This window comes from Danio aesculapii, chromosome 17 (genome assembly GCF_903798145.1).
Source record: "Danio aesculapii chromosome 17, fDanAes4.1, whole genome shotgun sequence".
NCBI classification, from domain to species: Eukaryota; Metazoa; Chordata; class Actinopteri; order Cypriniformes; family Danionidae; genus Danio; species Danio aesculapii.
Genome location: NC_079451.1, coordinates 19,648,161 through 19,667,268, shown reverse-complemented (window position 1 = coordinate 19,667,268; position 19,108 = coordinate 19,648,161). Strand labels below are relative to the sequence as shown.

The 19,108-nt window shown below is 36.1% G+C and overlaps 1 protein-coding gene across 1 annotated transcript in view; it reads right to left on the bottom strand.

The window, feature by feature from the left end:
* Window positions 1-3,383: 3,383 nt before the first annotated feature.
* The window catches only part of LOC130244314 (prospero homeobox protein 1-like), a 47,307-nt gene continuing 31,582 nt past the window's right edge, over window positions 3,384-19,108 (bottom strand). The window contains 1 exon segment of the mRNA XM_056476693.1: window positions 3,384-7,416. Within this exon segment, the coding sequence (XP_056332668.1) occupies window positions 7,231-7,416 (186 nt within the window). The 3' untranslated portion in view covers window positions 3,384-7,230.

The window sequence follows — 19,108 nt, the reverse complement described above, 5'->3', positions numbered from 1 at the left end:
TTCCAAGTCTGTGTCATCCTCTGTCAGCTGTATCTGGTGTGTGCTGTCCATCCTCGTGTATTCCTGCTACCCAGCCACGGAGGAAAAGACCCCAACATCACTCCTGATCCTCCTGGCTATCCTTCATGTGCTCCTTGTTGTCATTTAATAAACACCCTAACGTTTCCTTACCTCTGTCTCCTGTCCGCTTCATAACAGGTAACACTTTAGTTTGGGTCACGATTCACAGTATTAACAAACCGTTTAATAGCACTACTATCTTGATTAACTACTAATTAGCTGTTTATTAATAGTTAGTAGAAGTCGGGTTAGGTTTTGGTTAGGATTAGGGATGCAGAATAAGATCATACTCTATAACTACTAATGAACAGCTAATGTTTTAATAATAGGCAGGTAATAAGCCAGTAGTTAATAGCATGAATTGTGACATAAACTAAAGTGAGAGCGGACCAGTTTCAGCTTCAATCTTCTTTAATGTTCTACAGAAGAAAAAAGTCATCTTAGATGAGACGTAAGCTAATTAATAGCCAAATTTCATTTTAGAACTGATAATCTCTTCAGTAACAATAAAAAAAATGTCTAACATGCTTACAACATTGCTACTAAAGCGATCAAAATTCATTCTACCTCCCGAACAGGGCCTGTGAGAGTATTGAACAAAACCGTTCTCCCCCCTCTGCTTTAATAACAACCAATTAATAACAGCGATCTTTCCTTTCTCTTTTCTGAGAGAGCATCACGGTAGCGACATTATTCTCGTGTTATCTCTTTAGGGAGGGGAGAGAAGAGGGGATGGTGGTAAAATTTTCAACAATGAATGGGCCAACACAAACACAGCTGTTTTATTGTTGTGCTGTTAAGATGTGCTTTTCAAAGGCGCGATGATGAAATCAAACAGAAGGGGAGCGGCGAGCGGCTCTGCTCGTCATTATGGCGCGGAGGGTGGTGGTGGGGCGGTGGGGGGGGTTGACCCCACCTCCTGTTCAGCGGAGCCGCTGGAGCAGTCCAGGCCCGCTAAAGTGCCTCTTTGTATCAGACTATAAATTACAGCAGAGGCCGCCCCGCTTTCCTCCACAACGCTGCACGAGCCACAATAGCACGAGCGCTGCTCTTTTCTCCCCATGCGCACCTTTTTCCGCCCTCTTTCTTTGCAATTAAGATTGTCTGTTGATGTGTGTATTTGAAGCACTTTATTATTATTATATTTTATCTCCCCCTCAGATTGTTCATATTAACCTGGTTGAAATGACACCACTCTAGTGTTTTGTTAAAAGACAGTTTCATCCAGAATTGTGATATCTGATGAAGAGGACCAACAGTGGGTCTATTAAACCTCAATTAAAGAATGACAAAAAACAGGCTTGATTAGAAATTTGATTTACATACTGTAGGAAAAAGGGAGCGCACATTTCTTTCACAACTTTAGTTATTATTCCTGGTTTAGCACAAGGTAAAATCAATTGACACCATTTAAGGCATAATATTGATTACAGTAAAAAAATACATTCAACATGTCCTTGAGATACTTAAAATGGAAGGTAATGGTTCATTTTTAAAAGAAATGATGTGCAGAACATTATTTGTTTTTTTGTAGAAAAAACCTTGCAGTTTTTTTCTGTCTATGTTATTTTTTTGGAGTTATATTAATTTAGTTCAGACAGTGGGAAAAAATACACTGTAAAAAAATCTGTTGTTTTATTTTTTTTGGCAGCTGCTATTTTACAGTAAATTTCTGTAAATTAACTTCTGCTATTTTACAATAAATTTCTGTAAATTAACGTCTGCTTTTTTACAGTAAATTTCTGTAATTTAACGGCCGTTATTTTACAGTAAATATCTGTAATTTAACGTTCGCAATTTTATAGTAAATTTCTGTAATTTAACAGCTGTTATTTTACAGTAAATTTCTGTAATGTAACATCCTTTTTTACAGTAAATTATTTAACGGCCGTTATTTATTTTATTTTATTTTATTTTATTTTATTTTTTTGCCACCCTACCTAAAAAACGTAACATATAATGTTAGCTATTTTACAGTAAATTTCTGTAATTATCGTCTGCTATTTTATAGTAAATTTCTGTAATTTAACGGCCGTATTTTACAGTAAATATCTGTAATTTAATGTTCGCTATTTTTGTAGTAAATTTCTGTAATTTAACGGCCATTATTTTACAGGTAATATCTGTAATTTAATGTTCGCTATTTTATAGTAAATTTCTGAAATTTAACGTCCGTTATTTTACAGGAAATTTCTGTAATTTAACGTCCGCTATTTTACAGTAATTTTCTGTAATTTAATATCCGTTATTTTACAGGAAATTTCTGTAATTTAACGTTTGTTATTTTTGTAGTAAATTTCTGTAATTTAACCACCATTATTTTACAGGAAATATCTGTAATTTAACATCCACTATTTTACAGTAAATTTCTGTAATTTAACATCTTTTTTTTTTTTACAGTAAATTATTTAACGGCTTTTATTTTACGCTTTGTTTTGCCACCCTACCTAAAAAAAACGTAAAACTACAGATTTTTTTTTTAAAGTGTATGTTTAGCTAATATAGTACTAACTTTTAAATTAATTCTTTTATACAATGCACTTATTATATACTTACATGGTTTTGGATTGTGCTTATGTTTCTCTGCATTTGATACATTTCTGTAATTGCACAAGTAATTACACTGTTGACTCCTCAACCAACCCTCAAACCTCAATGGCAGTGTTTTGAAATACACCATGAACATTGTACCCAAAAATATATAAAAACCTTTAATTTTTTGTTAAAAGTTTTTGAACATGATTAATAGTTTTATTAAAATAGCTGAATTTTACCCTTGTTTTACAGTTTTGAGTATTTTGCTTACATATGATCGCTTTACTGTTAAATAGTATTTTACTATTTAATTCAACAATCATTTACAGTTATTTTCATTGTTAATGCCTCTCTGTAACCCATATATATATATATATATATATATATATATTTGTCAATAACAGGAATGACCAACACAATAATTTTATGTTTTGGTGATTCAGTGGCCAATTTGTATAAATTTGTATTTCTTATTAATATAATATTCATATGATCTGTTCATGCCCCAGTGATGGTTATGTTTAGGGACAAGTTTTCATGCTAACATTTTTTTACATTTACACTTGATTATGAACTCACATGAGTTCGGCAAAAATGCTACATTTTTGCAAATGTTTTTATAATAGTCAGTTTTGTCAGTTGAGCCTAACATTATTATATTTTAGGTTTCTAAGAATATTTCTACTTGCAGTTCTTCTGGCATCACAGGGTGACTCCAAACCTCCATGTTTTCTCTCCGATTAACATGCTGATCTAAATGATGACAAATGGCAAAAGGAAACACCTGATCTAGGACTTAGTTTTTATTTTGCACAAGCTTGCATATATACTGCACATACATTCAGTTCCGAGGAGATGGAAGGCACACGAGGCACTTTGACTACTGTATTGTGTAGGTGGTAAAAAGCAAAGGTAAAAGTCTGATTAAGTGATTAGAAATAAAAACTTCAAAACACACATTTTTTTTCACCTTCCAAACAAGATAGAAGAAAAGTTTTGTTGTACATCTTTTTTTTTTTTCTTTCCTTTTAGATTTTTTTTATCAAGCGTCTTTTATGACTACAGTGTCTGAAATTACAATGGCTACCTGGACATAAGCGTCTCTTCATGTCTCTACAGAGTTAAGGAGCTTAGGAGGGCGTTTATATCGTCTCTCTCTACCAAATAATATTACAATACATCCCCAGAAATACCAAAAATTGTACACCATCACCAAATAAATTATGATAAATTAAACCAATAAATTATGAAACTTCTGCATGACAAATCGACAACGAAATCCACAACGCTATCTCGTTAACAGTGTATGTGTATCCTTCAAAACATATCAAAGAAAATTGTAACAGTTTCAGCTGGAATTACCATACTAGAATCAAAGAATTCTTTCATACAAAAAAAGCATAACAATGCTATTTACATCATATTGCTAAATCATAGAAAGGCAGTGTTTTCTCATTTTTCGGTTTGTATTTACATACATGTCGAAGCCAGTGAAATCATGTTTAAAACCCTCCAGGGAGCACACACTTCATAAATACAGCATCGAATCTACAAAGAGTCAAGAGTCTTGTACAACACATTGCATTCAGTACAAATAATTGTTCCCCTCCCAGAAATATAGTCATATACAAAGTTTCTTTCTTCCTTTTCTCTTTGTGAGCGTCTTTCTTTGTAATAAAAAACAGTCCCAAACTGAGTTTGGCAATTGATTTGTACATATCACTACATGAGAGATTTTTTTTTCATTGCATGAAAACAAACAGAAATATTCTTATGTCAAATGTAAATGTAGCACAAGTGAGATGAATGTGTACTTCATACCCAAACTCGAAATCAGAGTGGAGTTTTTTTTCCACTTAATGGAGTGCGAAATGTACACGGCTACATTTAGGATTTTCGACACAAAGCAACACAGCAAGTGACCCTGTGTAACCACGCAAACAGATCCATCTCATTTCAATACCAAATTAATGCTGACCGATCGAGAACACCTTTGTCGGGCGACCCTGAAGAGGTGGCGAGATGAAGGGGAGGAAAAATAGTGAACTGAGAGCACATTTAAAACATCATACCACTTCTAGATGCACAATATCAAGAAAAAAAAAGAGATTTTGAAGATGTTGAACAGACTGTAACCTTCCTCTGCTTTGTCTTAAAGATGCAGTACAGTGATAAATACAAATAAAAGTTTAAATAGAGAAACAATAGATAAAAGGAAATAAACAGAAGTCCTTGTGGGAACTAAAACTAGCGCACTATCATGCGTGTGTATCACACACTCCCTGCAAACACGCACATGCACGAGTAAGCACGCACACACACACCTATGCACACGTATTGCCTCTGTGCTACGATAAATGGCTTAAAGTACTTCAGATTCGTGGGGAACCAAGCGTCACACTTGTTCTTCTTCAAATGAGCCGTAAAAGTTAGTTTTCCTGGACTTTGCATGTAGTTCAGAATATATTAGTGTGAGGTCATGTCGTTTTAAACCAGAAAACATAACCATCTGTGCTGACTTTGTTGGATTAAAGAGTCAAATGGTGTTATTTATTACACATCTTGTTTGCTGGTGTATATAATATTAGGCACAGGCATTTATCAGATACACAATGCCTGATTGTGAACAGCTAAATTCGACTAAGCACCATTTTATGTACAAATTAAAATACTGCAATGACACTACTTGCACTTTTAGGTTGAAAATGTCACCTTTAAATGAATTAACAGCGATAACAGAATTCCTTCCGGCTTCAAATAGTCATTTATTTCCTTACAATGCATGTAAAGGAGAACGCATGTCAACACAGCCTTGCGAGAGACTTGAGAATAGAACAGGGCCAAACATCATCTAACTTTGTTTTGGGTTTGTTTTTCCTCCTCTTTACAATGCATAGTGAATAGCTTGGCGTTTTGTGCGTTGTCCGGGGGCTGTGGATGATGCCAGCCCTGGCGACAGAATGACAGCACCTCATGCTCTTTTGTGCCCATTAATCTAGAAGTCAGCAGGTTTTTTAAGGCATTGTGCTGACAATAATTGCCGGCCTGCGTTTCAATTCATCAGCTGGATTTGCCCAATGCAAACGGCACAGGCTTCCAGAGCAGATCACATGTCCAGCCCTTGCCCTCTACTGCCGACTCTTATTTATGAACTAGTAAGGGATGCACAAAGAGTCTGAAGGCCCCCTTTTCTTTTGCGGATGCTGTTTTGAGAAGAAACTGTGCTTTTCTTTGTTTCCTTAGGGTAGGCTAATTGTTGGTTACATTTAAGTGGATCTGTTAATAGGCTTAGCTACTAAACTTCAAATCAAAGAACTTCATTTGATTCATTGAAAGGTACAACTGAACAAACAAATTCTCTCTCTAGCATTACGTTTCACTACTGATAAACTGTACACTTCCATAACATAATCAGGTGATTGTAAGCAAAAAATCTGTACATTTCTAACAAATAAAATATGTACAATCCAGTACGTAGAAAGAAAACGAAATAAAAAACACTTCTCAGCCAAAACGTCTGCTGTGTAAACCGAATTTGAGATAATCGACCAAATTTACGGTCCAATTATAGAGGTGTTCCCAGCTATCAGGTGGAGGAAGTCAGCGACGATGTTAATTCTCTTGTCTTGACGACGTACGCCACGTGTTTATGTTTGTGAATTACTGTGTTTGTATGAGAGCGTGTGTGTGTGTGTGTTTGTGTGAGCAGTTTTGACAGTGTGCTTTTTATAAGCAAGAATGGTTTCTCAGTGGGAAGGCGTCCATTTTTTTGTGCCGAACTGGCTTGCCCCAGTATGAAATGGCCATGTTGCTTAGTTACCGGAGAGGCTGCTCTGTCAAGGAAAAAAAACCTACGAGTAGGCCTCCCTCCCTAGAGCCAGTGCTATCAATGTGGACACAAAACACAAGAACATTGGACCCTAGCCAACACAGAAGAATGGCTAAACCAAAAAAAGAAAAAACAAACAAACAAACAGTTAATGCTGTTTCTTTCAAGAATAACATCAAATATATATATGTATATATATATAATATATGAATTTCCCACATAGAAAATGTATATCCCTCTTTATTATTATTATTTTTTTGTCCAAAGAATAATTTATTTTCTGTAGCATTGCCATGAGAAACAAGAATACCACATGTCAATTTTTTGCCTTTCTTTTCCTTCCTTTTTTTGCAGCAAGCATTAATAACATTAATGGTAATAATTATATTAATCATAAATAATAATTACATCTATACAAGCTACAAATGCAAGTCTTATTCAGCAATAGTAAAACCATCACACATTGCAAACATCCTGGGATAAAACAAACCCCTCGACAAAAAAAAAAAAAAAAAATGACCAATGAAAGAGAGAAATTCAGGGTGTCAGTTCCATTTGTTAACCGTTGTAAGGTAAACATAGTAATGCCCATTTTAAAGGCAAGGGGACATGGGGTAAGGATCGAATACAGTCAAAACAATCAAGAATTTTATAGACTTTCCCAAAAAGAAGCACAAAAAATCGAAAGAATTAACAGCTAAGTCATTCAAAAGTAGCTGGGACTTAAAAATAGGAATGCTACCTCTTACTTTGTAAAGATCGGGAAAAGAAGAAGGGATGATAACTTGGTAAGCAATTCAAAATCACTACTCATGCAGAAGCTCCTGCAGACAATTGGGAGATTTGAAAATCTCTGGGACCTCACTGTCCAGCTTGCAGATGACCTTGTATATGGCCTTCTTCCAGGAAGGATCAACATCTTTGCCTGCCACAATGGCATTGAAAAACTCCCGTAACGTGATCTGTGCCACTTCCAGGAATCGCTCCGGAACCTGCTGATACACAAGGAGACAATGACATTAATAAACATATTGTGTTTCCATCCCAAGTCTCTGATTAAGAAAAGAAAAGAAAAGAAAAGAAGAGAAAAAAGGGTGAAAAAGAAAATAAACAGTTTTGCATTGAGGCTCAAGCAGGACCCTTCAAGATCTGAAAGCCCCTCCTGACAGAAATTGTGCAGGAAAGCATTGGGCTGCCAAGTCTGAGGGAACATAAAGAACAGCCCCAAACATAGTCGCTACACTAATTCTTCTTTGTTTCAGTTGTTGAAACACTCTGCTGTGTCTACTTGAATGCCCATGTTGGAGTGGAGCTTAACTGTTAAGTCTTTCAAATCTTTTGTCCTTACTTTTTGCTTCTAACTGCAACAGTGTGGGGCGAGAAAGTACCTAATTGCATTTCAATGGTTACAGTGACTTTTTTTTTATTGAAATGGGACAAACCATCCCGTAACAACACCTTACAGTCAATGTTTTGAATTTGTGAGGTTGTAACCAAGAGGAACTCATTGGGTTAAACATTACCTGAGCTGTTCCTCTTTTACAGTCTACTTCCTAGAGGGAGCGAAACATAATTTGTTGACTTCCCTTTATTTGACACAAGATTGTTAGCGTGTGTCTCATAAAATGTCTTTTTGTCTCAATATGCTTCCACTTCTAGAAGGGGAAGGAGAAGATTCTACCACTGATAGTGGCCCATAAAAATATTAAATTCTGCTTCGCTTCTTATCGAGTTCCAGAGAAACTAGATTCCAGTCTTGTCACATACAATATCTTATCTCTCCAAGTTTCCAACCAAAGTTGTAGTGTTTGGTCAAAATCCATCTTGGTGACTTGTTGACTAATCTTAAACAACTTAGTTTAAGTGGAAGACTTATTATACTATCAAATCTACTGTACAGCTACAATATAGCATCATTGGTGGAAAAAAAAGTAATATATACTTGGTGCTTGATGCTTTCGGACAAAGTTTGTACCTCATTCTGTAGTGTTTTCCAATGCAAAGCAATCAGGTAGTGTGTAGGGTGCTACTGAAGAGTTTGTTCTCTACAACCAGAACACATTCTCTCTGGCGTGAGGCTGTTGTTCATGAGAGAGGGCCAAGACCGGGGGCGTACTGTAGACTGGCCCTGTGATCTCTTTAGCACCAGTGACAGTCCCTCTCCCCTAACACTATAGAGATGATTAGCCAGGCAAAGAACTAAGTCACCTCCCCTACAGCTAGACAAGACACTTCCCAGACATGGTGCTTACTGCCACACACACTCACAATCACCCACACGCTCAAACACAGATGGAGAAGCAGGCACACAGATGCACAGAAACAGACACAAAGGTTGCACATGAGGACACATGTTTGCATATTAAACATGTTAACATAGAAGGATAAATAGATTTTTTTCATCATCATGTCATTCCAAAGCTGTTTTCTTTCTTCTTTTTAAACTCAAAAGACGTTGTTTTTGATTTGAGCTGATAGTCTTGTTGGCAATACTCTGGCTTCGACGACCTCGAGTTTGAGTCCTGTTTTCGGGACCTTTACTGACCCTACCTGACTTCATTTTGTGTCAAGTCTGTACTGTCCTTACACAGTAAAGTAACAGTACCTGTACCTCACAGTAACTTAAAGATACAAAAGTGAACTTTAAAGGGACAAAAGTAAACCTTAAATGTACAAAAGTAAACCCTAAAGGTACAAATGTAAACCTTAAAGGTACAAAAGAGAACCTTAAAGGTACAAATTTAAAACTTGAAGGTACAAAAGTAAACCTTAAAGGTACAGAAGCGTACGCTAAAGGTACCTTTATTTCTGAGAGTGTGCTTGAGAATATTTTCTTTTGTGTATGAGTGAACTGTCCATTTAAGAAGCTTTTGAGTGTTTGAAGAGAGTTAGATCAGCTTTTCCTCCAACCATCCCAAATCAACACATTCGCAGCAAAGCTCATGGCACCATCTAATATTCATCCTCCCCTGCAAGGTTAAAGTCCTATACTGGGTTTTATCAATGCAGCCCTCCCCCATGGATCGGGATCAGCGCTTAGTTTGGCATCAGTACTATCAATCAGACTCTGACTGCTTCTCAAAGGGCCTGCCAGGTGAGCAGTTGTCTGGACAAAGAATCTCATCCATGCGACCCACACCATCCCCAGCTCCCTTTTTTTCCATTAAGTGTGTTAAATATACTGTCATCAAAGGCATACCCTTGTCTGGAAGGCCTTGACCAGTGTGGAAGATGTTTCACTCTGCCGCCACTATCATAAGTGCTTGACTTTTGGTTGTGATGCAGTATTAAATTATAGCATGGCTATAAATACTGAACTTATGGCAGTTAAACTAGATGGTATGATTCACCGTAGTGTAGTTGATGGCTTGATTGGGTTTATATGCTGTAATGCGCACGGGTCTACCTCCCTTTTATGATGCGCTCCAGAGTAAATAGCTAAAATTAGCTTAGTTGCTAACTGAGTAGTCTAACATCATGGCATAGTTTTTCCAGTAACAAGGTAGACTGTATCTGAAATCATCCCCTATACCCTTAGTCACTATTCCTCACATTTGTCCACTAAAATGAGTGAATTAGAGCATTGAGTGTTGTGTATGCCATTTTGTTTGTGCTTTGCTGGTTGATAAATCTCTCAGACGCATCGGATTTTCAACTTCTTGGTCAGACCCTGTCATAAAATCTGGATTTCTTGTATATAAATGTAAATGTAACAATTTAAAAGTAATTTATCTAGAAACTAACACCGATAGGTTTCTGCTGTGGATGCCTTCCTGTGGTCAGATGTGAATTCATTCAGCGCAAACATTTTGAGTGTGTTATGGGTATTCTCTATCCCTTGAGTACATTGGTTTTAAACTCATTATTATGGTGCATTGTGGGACTGATTGAGTGCAATTCAAAATGTCCACTATGGTTTTAGACACTAGAAGTGGCTGCTCCGTCAAAAAGTGCACTTTTTAAGGGTATAGGGTGCAGTTACAGTCTTAGTCTTCAAGTCTTAGCCTTACAGTTTGCCGGCAGCTAGCTCTCTGCAACTCTCACATGGTTGGCCACTGAAGCTAAGAAGCCCTGTGCCCGTTCACTACCTTGATGGGAGACCACATGGGAAAGGTTACTGCCGAAAGTGGCACTAGTGAGGCCAGCAGGTGGCGCTTAACCTGCGGTCTGTGTGGGTCCTTAACGCCCCAGTATTTTGATGGGGACTCTATACTGCTCAGGGAGTGCCGTCTTTCGGATAAGACGTTAAACTGAGGTCCTGACTTTCTGTGGTTGATAAAAATCCCAGGATATCTTTTTCGAAAAAGAGTAGGGGTTTAACCCTGGCATCCTGGCCAAATTTACCCACTGGTCTCTGTCCATCATGGCCTGGTAACCATCCCCATATCATAATTGGCTTTATTACTCTGTCTCTTCTCCACCAATCAGCTGGTGTGTGGTGTGCAGTCTGGCGCAATTTGGCTGCCGTCGAGTCATCCAGGTGGATACGCACACTGGTGGTGGATGAGGAGATTCCACCAAAAATGTTTAAAGCGCTTTGAGTGTCCAGAAAAGCACTATATAAATGTAAGAAATGATTAATATTATTAGTGTTTTTTTTAACAAGTAGCATTAAAGAAACGCTAATTAATCATGCTTGAGGTCTGATTCATTTGAGATTTGGTTTATTTTAACTGATTATCATTGGTTCGTTTTAATCATGTTTTGTCTATTAAAGTTTTTGTTTTAAAAAAGCTTTGGAATTTCTGATTCATTTTAGCATGTTTGTTCGTTCCGGCGATTCATTTGAATGAACTGGTTAAAATAGTAATCACTGATGTTTATGGGAGAATTTCTTTGTGATTCAGTTTAGTGAGTTGGTTCAATTAAATGATTGAATGAACTGATTGAAAAACGATTTACTTATATATTCTGATAATTTAGTAATTATGATCATAACTTAGAATTATTTCAGATTTAAAATAAAACATATATAAAACATCACCCATCTTATCAGGCATCCTGGCTGTAGTTGAACTATCATGAGTAGCTTACAAGTTTCTCTGAAATGCTGCTGTGCTCAAACGCTGTTCGTCTCAAACGGGTGACATTTTTGTACAGTACCGTACAGTAATTTGTACCCTCCTCCACTCTTTCTCCTGGGGCAAGATCATAGGATGGGAGGGGGGAGAGAAGAGGAGATAAAAAAATCCTGCCCAAGTGCTTTTGGCCAGAGCTCTGTCTCCTTCTACTTCTCCCTCCCCGAGGGGCACAGCCTTCAGGGGTCATTTGTTTGATTATGCTGACTGTCCCCAGCCTCGGCAGTACACAATAAAGGCCTGACATAGCAGCCTGCTTGCCTTCTGTGTCCTGCAGATACTCATCACGAGTGTCAGGACATACCAAGGTTAGTGGTCACTGGGACGGCGCTCATAGGCGAAGGGCTTGCCAAACGCACTTGGCTGATGAATGAATGTCACATGGAATGGAGGGGGTGAGAAAGAAAAAGAGAAGAGAGGAGGTGGTGGTGGTGGTGGGGGGGATTACAAAGGTTATAGATATCCGACCTCCCCAACACCCCAACTCGCAACATACCCACTCCCCTATTTTTTTCACGCTTTTGTAAGTCTTCCACCCCCCCAGACAATGGCCAGCAGCTTTCTGGAAAACAACAGAATAATTGCACACAGGAAGGAGGAGAAAAAAGTGATAAAGGTGCCTTTCTCAAATTTGCATGGTCTCGGGAGTCTGTCTCTTTTTGATACGCCCATAGTCCCCTAAAGGCAAGTCAGTCTGATTGGTGGTCATCTTGGTAATGTTTTTGGCCAGCTGGTTTTATGTCGACACATTTAAGTGCTTCACTTTGAAGTTTCCTCAAACTGTCAAGATTGTTTTATTCAGTAACAAATTTGGATTTAACATTAAAATTACAATGATTTAGTTTCAGTGTTGCTCCCAATTGAATAGTGTAACATAACTGCTTTGCTTTACACAGAACAATCTAGAGTTTTCACAAGTAGTGGTGTAATTTCCCAAAATCTGCTCTACTAAAATGTCTCTCTTGAATCGTATTAGGGGGTCTGTTTCATTTTAGTGATTTGGTTTAAATAGATTATACATTAGAATTAATTTGTAAAAAAAAAAATTGATTCACATGAATCATCACTCAGTTTTGTTCATGTTTGTTTTAGTTGTCACTTACTTGCGCACTTAAAATGTTTGCACATAATGTTGCTTTAACAATTTTTTCCTATGGAGGCAACAACTATCATTTTCAAAAAAAACGTACACATTGAAATAGTGTTAATTTCGTTGGCGAAAAATTTTCGTCATAATTTTTGTGACGAACAAGTTTCTACCGACGAAAACTAAATAAAAAATAGGTGATGATGACGACGACTGTAATAAAAAATACGGACATTTTTGTTGACCAATTAAAAACGAAATGAGAATGTGACTGAGGGCCGTATTTCGGTAAATATTCAATCAGAATGAATCTTGGTGTGTGATGCATGATGCACACACACACACATTTGAAAAGTAACTGATCCACAGTAGATGCGGGGTGCGATTACATCATCTTCCATAGGGGCGTCTGTCTGTCTGATTAAACTATAACGACATGGCAACAGCTGAGAGAAAAACAAGATTCGTTATTTGTTTTATTTGTAGAAATAAATATATACAATACTTTTATTAAATCACACTTAAATTAAACCAAAGATATTTTAGTCATCTAAATCTAGAGTAGATTTAGTTGACTAAAATCGTATGAAATTCGACTAAAATTAAAATGATTCAGAAGACTAAAACATGACTAAAACTAAAATGAAATTTTCGTCAAAAGACTAAGACTAAAACTAAATCTGAATTAACGCTGTTGAAATAGAGCTGGGCGATTTGGCCTAAAATATAAATCTCTATTGAACATTTTAATTATGATTAATTTATGATTAGACTGTATCTGAAATCACCCTGACAATCACTAAAATGAGTGAATTAGAGCATTGGGTGTTGTGTATGCCATTTTATTTGTGCTTTGCTGGTTGATAAATCTCTCAGACGCAGTGGATTTTTTACTTTTCGGTCAGACCCTGCGATAGTTATTCAGGGAGATGTCTGTTTGTAATGAAACAAAGTATCGGCATTTCTGTCTTGAATATAAATGTAAACGTAACAATATAAAAGTAATTTATTTAGAAACTAACATCGATAGGATTCTACTGTGGATGCTTTCTTGTGGTCAGATGTGGAAATTCATTCAGTGCAAACCTTTATGTGTATTCTCTATCCATTGAGTGTACATTGGTTGTAAACTCGTTGTTGTGGTGCACGATTATTTTATTTGTAAAATTTTTTTGCCCTCAAAGTTCACTGATAAGTTTGTACAAAAAATATGCTCACATGTAATGTACTCAGAAAAGTATGCAACAGCATGAAGGCTGCGTCAGACCACACCCGTGAGTTTGGCGCAGAAATATAAAGTAGCCTTAATAGGGCACGGTCACGTGACTTCACATGCGGTTGGGAAAGTAATTGAAAAAAATTGACCTGGAAAAATTAGATCGATTATAGGTTCTGAATGTCGACTTCGATTACTTTTCGTTTAATTGGCCAGGCCTACTTTGAAACATGTTTTAAAAGTTTGCTTTTTCAGGCTTCCAAAAAATTTCCTACACTCTCAGAAAGTGAAAGTACGCGAGCTGTCACTGGGGTGGTACGATATCAAACGGTACACATTTGTACTTAAAGGGTCCAAATTGGTACCTCGAAGTATAAATTAGTACCTAAAAAATTTAAAAGGAACACTTTTGTACTTTGTAGGTACTAATATGTACCCTTGAAGTATTAATATGGACCTTTATTTTTGAAAAGGTACCTATCCAGTGACAACTCGTGTACCTTCATTTCTGAGAGTGTACATATATTTTTTTAGTATTTTGTTAATGCGCATGCAAGTCCGAGAGTTAAAAAATTGTTTGTTTCTTTCAACCAAAAGGTCTTTCACAGGATTTCCATTCTTCCTCTACAAAATGTCTCAGTATGATGCAGGTGTGTGCACCTGTTTAGCGCTAATGTGAAAATTGTACAGCTAACTGATTTGTCTTTATCCTATTTGCAGCAGATATGTTCGCATCAAATCTGATTCTTTTGCGTAGCTGCTGACGTGAAGGTGGGGTAAAACCCAGGAGTGCTGCATTGCTAAGAATATTCCTATGAGGAATTTCTCCAACTCATTTTTTTTACCATAAAAGGGCAGTAAAATGCTGACTATGGAAGAAGACAATGTCAAGGAGAAAAGGGTATTGGTATTTTGGATCCTCTTGACTGCTTGCCTTGGAAAGAGAGGGAGAGAGGGAGAGAGACAGAGGAAAGGAGAGAGAGAGAGAAAGAGAGAGAGAGAGTTATTCTTGTCACAAACCCTTTTGTCTGCATCTGCTGACTGCTTGCCCATAGCCAGCAGCATGCTTTAACTGTTTTGTCACCTCCTCGCCTCACACGGATCAGCTGTTGTTCTTTTGTTACGGCTATTGTGTAGGCTAAGCCTCTAAGGCCGCTCTGCTGTGCGGTAAACACAGCTGAATCGCACGGCAGACAATTCCACATCAATATTTCATATGCCCTCTTTAGGACTCCTGATTCAGTCAAGTTGAGAGGAAAAATACGTGGGCCACGGTTTAAATGGCCCACAGAGCCCCCGGAGAAAATTAATACTAATAAAGAAAACACTATGTGTGTCGGTGGCCGCCGTGTTTTGTGCAGGCTGTCACGCTGCGTTTCGCTTCTTGGCGGTAGATGATGTGAAAGTGTGAAAGCGTAAGTGATTACTCAATTACTTCCAGCAGTTCCAAGTTCCGATTTTCTTTGCTATACGTGGCGATACATTATATTAATACATTAATATCCATGGACAAAAGGGGGGTCACACTTTATTTTACATGTCCTTGTTTGACACGTTTTCATGTACTTACTATAGTGATAACAATATGACATGCAACTAACCCTGAATCTAATCCTTGTGCTAAACCTTTCAACATAATAAACTCAGTAGTTAAATGTTTGGGGTGACACGGTGGCACAGTGGGTAGCGCTGTCGCCTCACAGCAAGAAAGTCGCTGGTTTGAGTCCCAGCAGGGCCAGTTGACATTTCTGTGTGGAGTCTGCATGTTCTCTCCGTGTTCGCGTGGGTTTCCTCCTGGTGCTCCGGTTTCCCCCACAGTCCAAAGACATTTGGTATAGGTGAATAGAGTAAGCTAAATTGTCTGTAGTGTATGCATGTATGTCCTGGTCCTCCAGGTTGAGCGTTGGGCTAGCAACTCGGCTCTTAAAAACTAGATGTTACGAAACACCAATATGTTGCGGCTAAATGTCAACTGCGATATAAATGGCCCTGGGGGTAAGTACACTCTCAGAAATAAAGGTACAGGAGCTGTCACTGGGGCAGTACCTTTTTAAAAGGTACATATTTGTACCTAAAGGGTCCATAATGGTACTTCAAAGGTACTTTTTAGGTACATTTGGACACTGATATGCACCTTAGAGGTACCAATGTGGACCCTTTAGGTACAAATATGTATCTTTTGAAAAGGTACTGCCCCAGTGACAGCTCCTGTACCTTTATTTCTGAGAGTGTAGGTTAAATGTTTAGAGTAAAGAGTAAATCAATAAATAAATGCTTCTAAAATGCTACTTCCATAGTATAGCAACAAATTAAAGAGTTCAGATGGAAAAGCCTCTAAGTGCAATCTAAAATATTTCTCCTAAAATTAGCATTTTTCTAAGGATCCAGTGTGTAGGTTCATTTTCTTCACTTTTATGGCAAAGAATAGGACATTTTCATTGTCTTGAATGTCAAATAACTGAATATAATTGCGAATGTTTACATTATTTTAGTGTATATTTATGCAAAAAAGATCAGTTTTATTCAATTTTTTTTATTAATTTCTTTGATAATGCAATATAATTTACTCTAAACCTTTAAATTGGCCATTTACAAGAATTCTCATTAAAATAAACATATAAAATTGCTAGCTTAATATTTTTGCTTTAACCAGCCCAGAACTCCTGTTATTGTGACCTCAGTTTTTGCTTTTTTTTTTTTTTTTTAAGCACAAATAAAAATGTTTTTTTATTGCTAATAAAAATTATATCTCAATTTTATCAAGTAAACCTAATTTGTGTTTCAGTTTTTCACTTTCATGCTACATTAAAAAAAACTGTGTGATTTATTCACCACACTGCATGTGCACTTGGACCCTCTATACAAACTGCCCCCGAACCCACTCAGTTTTTTGCCTACTATAGTGATAACAATAAATTAAGCATAATTACATGCAACTAATCCTAAATCTAATCCTCATTCTAAAACTTTCAATAGTAAACTTGATACTTAAATGTTTAATTGCACTGTAAAATCTAACATAAATAAATACGGATAAAATGCTTCCTCCATAGTATAGTAACAAAGGAAAGAGTTCAGATGCAAAACGTCTAATCTGAAAGTTTTCTCCTAAAATGAGCATTTCTCTCCGGCTTCTGTGTGTAGATTCATTATCTTCACTTTTATGGCAAAGAATAGGATATTTACATTACCTTTAATGTGAAATAACTGAACGTAGAATGGAATTTTACAATATTTTAGTGTACAAAAATATATTTCTATCCAAAAAGACTTTTTAATTTAGTTTAGTTTAGTTAGTTTAGTTTAGTTAAGTTTAGTTTAGTTTAGTTTAGTTTAGTTTAGTTTAGTTTTAATTTAATTTAGTTTTTAATTTACAAATGAATTTCTTTGACAATGCTATATCATTTACCATAAGCCCTAAAATTGGAAATTTACTAGTGTTTTCATTCAAAAATATATATATAAATGACTAGCTTAATATTTCTAATATTTTTGTAACTCTTTCTATTCACTTTCATTGTGACTTTGTTATTGTGACCTCAGTTTTTGCTTTTTTTTAAAAAAGTACAATACATTTTTTTGTTACAGATAAAAAAGATTTCATGATTTTATCAAGTAAACCTAATGTGTGTTAAAAAAATCACTTTCATTTTTCACTTTCATGCTGCATAGAATATAATTAAATAAAATTGTGTATGATTACAAATCATGCTAGCTGGCCACCGGTTCCTGCCCCCCAGCTTGATCAGTTTTCTGGCAGCTCTGCATCCTCAGCGCTGCTGTTGCCAAGGATGAGAGGACACAGAGACCGTCTTATGAAAAGAGGGATATTATATCGCCCCTCCACCGAGAAACACAAGACAAGAGGTGAAAGAGGAGGGGGGAAAGACATGTAGAACAGTCATGATCAGCAGCCCCGGTACTTCAACCAGCATTCATTCACCCCACTGCGTGTGCACTTGGGCCCTCTATACAAACTGCCCCCGAATCCACTCTGTTTGTTGGGTAAATATTGATTGAGGAGAGACTTACCTCCTGATAACTGCCATACAAATCAAGGACTGCGTGGGGAGGGGAAGGAGGAGGGCTGTGGGAAATGTCACGGCTCCATCAAGACTTGTTCTGTGAAACGGTTTGTATCTCAAAAGGCCACAATGCGGAGGAACCGAAAGCATAGACGTGCTCGCTCTGTCCCAGCCAAGAGTTTCTTCTTGGGAGGAAAGTCCTGGTTTCCTCACCAGAGTTAATCATTAAAGGGGAAGAGTCTACTTTCCATTTCATTGCGGCCACTGTTTGATATCGCCTCTGGTGTATCTTGCTTGCTTGTATTTGCTCAGGCCAAGCCATTCAGACAGAGGTGATAAATTCATCTGCCAGTTGGTGAGATTTCTCAGAGATTGTCAAAGAGAAATTGTATCCCACAAACAAGTCAAAAATATTTGATTTCATTTTGCTTTTGTTTATTGTTATTATTATTATTATTATTATTATTATTATTATTATTATTAATTAATAATAATAATAATAATAATAATTATTATTATTATTATTATTATTATTATTATTATTATTATTATCAAACATTGCTGTATATCAGATTTTAATCTGAGAATAAATATGAGAGTTTAAATATGTTTAAAAGTTTCATTTTAGTTAAATTGAATTACTATAGTGTTTTTTAAAATAGTTTGGCTGTTTTTATTTTTATATTTATATTTATTATTATTATTATATGTTTATTATTATTATTATAGGTTTATTGTTGTTGTTGTTGTTGTTATTATTATTATCTGTTTATTATTATTATAGGTTTGTTGTTGTTGTTGTTATTATTATTATTATTATTATTATTATTATTATTATTATTATTGTTAGCAAACATTGCTGTATATCAGATTTTCATCTGAGAAGTGAGTTTAAATATGTTTAAAAGTTTTATTTTGGTTAAATTGAATTACTATAGTGTTTTTTAAATAGTTTGGCTGTTTTTATTCTTTTTTTATTGAACATTTTGATTTAACAAAGCCCGAGATCCACCCAATAAAATATGTATAATAAAACTAAAGCTAAACTAAAAAAATAAATAAATAAAAAAAACATTAATATTGTAATAGGTCCAAAATTAGAATAGAAAATTTTGTATATTTATATTGATTATTATTATGATTATTATTAATATGATTATTATTATTATTATCATAAAACATTTCTGTATATCAGATTTTAATCTGAGTAGAGAGTTTAAATATGTTTAAAAGTTTTATTTTAGTTAAATTGAACAAATGTTAGTATGTTTTATTAGT